At 47.2% G+C, this 3,727-nt stretch overlaps 1 protein-coding gene across 1 annotated transcript; it reads right to left on the bottom strand.

Moving 5' to 3' along the window:
- Positions 1-372: 372 nt before the first annotated feature.
- On the bottom strand, positions 373-2,163 carry LOC117241190. Its single transcript, XM_033507164.1, has 2 exons — positions 1,891-2,163; positions 373-1,851 (listed from the first exon to the last, which is right to left on the bottom strand). Exons 1-2 carry the CDS (start codon positions 2,155-2,157, stop codon positions 373-375), a joined length of 1,746 nt encoding a protein of 581 aa, XP_033363055.1. The 5' UTR covers positions 2,158-2,163.
- Positions 2,164-3,727: the final 1,564 nt, after the last annotated feature.

Genomic DNA, 3,727 nt, shown 5'->3' with positions numbered 1-3,727 from the left:
CTCTCTCGGCAACGCCACTCGCAACCTCTGTCTCCGCTCGACTCGCACTCTGCTTTTCGACTCGCACTCTCCGCTTTTTCTAATCACACTCTGTTTTTCGACTGACTCATCGTTCCTTTGTCTTTTTCTTAGCCTCACCACGCACGTGCTCCGCAACCGCTCGTAGTCAAAGTCACGTAGGCCTTTTTTTGCGTAACCTATTCGACCGAAAGACCGACGATACATTGTTGGGCCTGTCGGTGCTTCGACTCTCTGGCGACATTGTTTATAGTTCGCCCGATATTTCTTAGGCCTTTCGTCCACTACACTCGGCCATCCTGCAATAACATCTGCCCTCAGATGTTGCCTTCTATCTCGCTGTCATCAGATGCGTCACTTTCGGCGTTTAGGACCCAGGGCTTCATGAAATCTAGGTGTGTGCGGGTCCTTCCTTCGGTACTGCTTCGCACGCTTTCTTCTTTTCTTGTAACTTCGACGATTCTCTTCTTGAGTTGCGGCGATCTTCTTCTTCGCGTCCTCACGTAGCTCGCGACGTTGTTCTTCAAACCTCGCGGCCCACTCTTCGTCGATCAGCTTTCTAATCTTCGCCTCTTCCCTGACTTGCATTTCGACTCCGACCAGTAGCTGAAAAGGAGTCTTCCCTGTGCTTCTGTTTACGGTGGAATTCAGGTATTTCTGAACCTGGTCGACATGCTGCCCGTTCCCCCTCGGCGCCAGTCTTCGCGGTCTTCGCGCTACCGGTTTGTCGCTTTTCAGAACTATTTTCGCGGTTATCCCGACGTCTCTCTTCTTCTCCGGCCTATACCCTTTAATAATATCCCGAATGGCTTCACGGTAATGAGGTTCTCGTACATGCGACAAGTCGATCTCGTCGGATTGTTCTATCGCGTTTACCCTCAGTACATCCGGCGCGTCCTCGTGACCGTCGGTCTGGTCGTCGAGTCGCAAAAATGTCACCTCGCCCCGTTTGACTCGCAACTCTACCTGGTCTAAAAAATCGGTACCTAAGAGTAGACTGTGTCTTGTCATTACCTTATTGGAGACAACATGCAGGGTGACAGTAAAGTCGTACCCGTCGACCGTCATTACCCTTGTAAACTCGCCCCAGGTACTATTGCCAGCGGAACCAAAACCATCAAACCTAAGTTTGCAGTTTCCCAGAGGTGGTGAACCTAACCTCGCATACTCATCCGCTCGTATGAACGTAAAATCACTACCTGTATCCACTAGTGCCACAAACCTACAATCATCTATCGCCACTTCTTTCACATACTTCCCTTTTTCGGATCTTGACACTACGCAAGTCTCTTTCGGTCGTGCCGTACACCTCGCTGCAATATGTCCAAATCCGCTGCACTCGGAACACCTAACACCTTCTCCCCTCTCCGGACACTTAACCCTTAGATGATCCTCACTACCGCAAATGAAGCATCTTCTTTTCTTCATTGCGTCTACAGATTGACTGGGCTTCCCGTTCTTCTGGGTTTTAGCCGGCTTCACAATCGACTTTGCTCTGCGACTCTTCTGCTCTTCGTACATCACTAACCTCTTCCTCAACTCTTTGATTGACGTCGCGCCGTATAATATAGCCTTATTGTTCTCGTCGTCTATTATTCCATCCACTATGTATTCCACCTTTGCTTCCTCCTCCATGTCCACATGGCTGGCTATTTCGAGCATACGGTACATGTAAGCCAAACATGCTTCATCACTCTCCATTTTCGTTTCTTCAAGTTTCTGATGAACTTGCCCACTGTTGACTTTCCTCGAAAATTCTTTCACTAGCCCCCTCTTCAACTCATGCCAAGTTCTGGCATGACACTCGAAGCTCGCGAATATTTTCGCTGATCCCTTCAGCAGCTTCCTGGCGTAGACTGCCTTCTGCCCGTCCGACCACATGCACGTATCAGCGACTTCCTCGAACGACTCGAACCATCGTTCGACATTTTCACCTCTGTTGCCACTAAACGACTCTAGTGCATCTTCGACGTCTCTAAAACTCAGTGTCGAACCAACGCATGCCCTTCGACAACATTCGGCACGGTCCTGATACACCCTTCGCGTATCTTTCTTGTATCCCCTTGCGTTTTTCTTGTCATCTTCATCCTCACTTTCGTCGTCGCTTTCTTCTTCCGACGATATGTCGTTACCATCCATGGCCGCTTGTAGCCTTGCGCGTAATTCTACTTTTCTTCCAGTCGTTTTTAAACCCAAACTAGCGAGGCGCTCCTTCAACTCCTTCGTATTCATTTTTTCAACATCTTCATCTTCGTTACAATCACGCTCAGCTCTCTGTACGTTTCCTAGATCTCGCTGACCGGTTAGCTCTTCACCGCCCGTCGATCCCTTACGATACGATTGTCCAGCCCTACACGCCCGATTCAGCCTTGCAATCAGCACTGACCTCGCACCCGATATAGGGAGGTTCATTCGCGCGAGCTTACTCCTCAGCTCCTCCAGCGTCGAACCTTCTTCACCCGACAATCGTTCGTCCCCGACATTTGCCATTTTTCACACTACACGAACTTAAACAGTCAACGATATCGTCTTTTACCGCACCGCGTACCGGTAAATTCACAACTAGCTCGAATAGCTCTGTTAAACCGTTTCGTTTTCTGTCCAGTCCAATCCCGGACGAGCCCCCAAAAATATGTAATATCGTGATATAATGTGTTTACAAAGAGTGGACAATAGAGATGTTAATCAGACAGAAAAAGACGATTGTTGTTCAACCTGAACTATTCACGCCAAACGCACAGAAAACAGCGCAATCCACACTCTCTCGGCAACGCCACTCGCAACCTCTGTCTCCGCTCGACTCGCACTCTGCTTTTCGACTCGCACTCTCCGCTTTTTCTAATCACACTCTGTTTTTCGACTGACTCATCGTTCCTTTGTCTTTTTCTTAGCCCCACCACGCACGTGCTCCGCAACCGCTCGTAGTCAAAGTCACGTAGGCCTTTTTTTGCGTAACCTATTCGACCGAAAGACCGACGATACATTGTTGGGCCTGTCGGTGCTTCGACTCTCTGGCGACATTGTTTATAGTTCGCCCGATATTTCTTAGGCCTTTCGTCCACGATACTACATTTATGTAATATCGCGATGGAATATATTTACAATGAATGGATGATACAGGTGTTAATCAGACAGAAAAACGATAATTGTTCAATATGAACTAATCGCAGCAAACGTATAATGAACAGCACAACTAAATAATTAATCAACGACTCGGCTGTCATAAACGCAATCAACACTCTCTCAGCAATCCGACTCGCAATCACTGTTGATTCGTTTCTCGTCCCTTAGCAACCGCTTGTAGGCCTCCTCTTTCCAAAACTACGCGATCGAAACGAACGCCTCGGCTCTCGCGACATTCCACGTGGTTCACCCGCCAACTTCCAGGCCCCTCGCTCGCGATACTTCATTTATATACAATTGAGTATACGAACTTGAAGCTTTGTGGAAATATGACTTTTCTTAACTTTGAAAAGTGTGCAAAAATCTAGCCTCAAATGTTTATTAGTTCTCGCAAAAGTTATCTAGCAAATAAAACGGCGTTTTATTTGATCCTGATTTCTACAATTTTTGCACCTTGCACAGCTACTCAGTTCTATTCTTTCTATTGGTTTTCTACACAAGAGTTGCATTATTATGTGCAAGTCCAATAGATTTTCGATTTTGAACTATTAAAATGGCTCCATAATAATAGAGAAAAAACATCCGC

Source organism: Bombus vosnesenskii, unplaced genomic scaffold, assembly GCF_011952255.1.
Source record: "Bombus vosnesenskii isolate JDL3184/JDL3185 unplaced genomic scaffold, Bvos_JDL3184-5_v1.1 scf7180000015363, whole genome shotgun sequence".
Classification (NCBI taxonomy): Eukaryota; Metazoa; Arthropoda; class Insecta; order Hymenoptera; family Apidae; genus Bombus; species Bombus vosnesenskii.
The sequence above is the reverse complement of the archived record's forward strand: the minus strand, read 5'-3'. Positions and strand labels throughout refer to the sequence as shown.

Excerpts from the sequence above, each read along its gene's own strand:
- LOC117241190 (XM_033507164.1), bottom strand. The coding sequence starts at position 2,157 with ATGGATGGTAACGACATATCGTCGGAAGAAGAAAGCGACGACGAAAGT. Across the intron at positions 1,852-1,890 it reads CTGATACGTGCATGTGGTCG|GGATCAGCGAAAATATTCGC; the intron begins GACGGGCAGAAG and ends AAGCTGCTGAAG.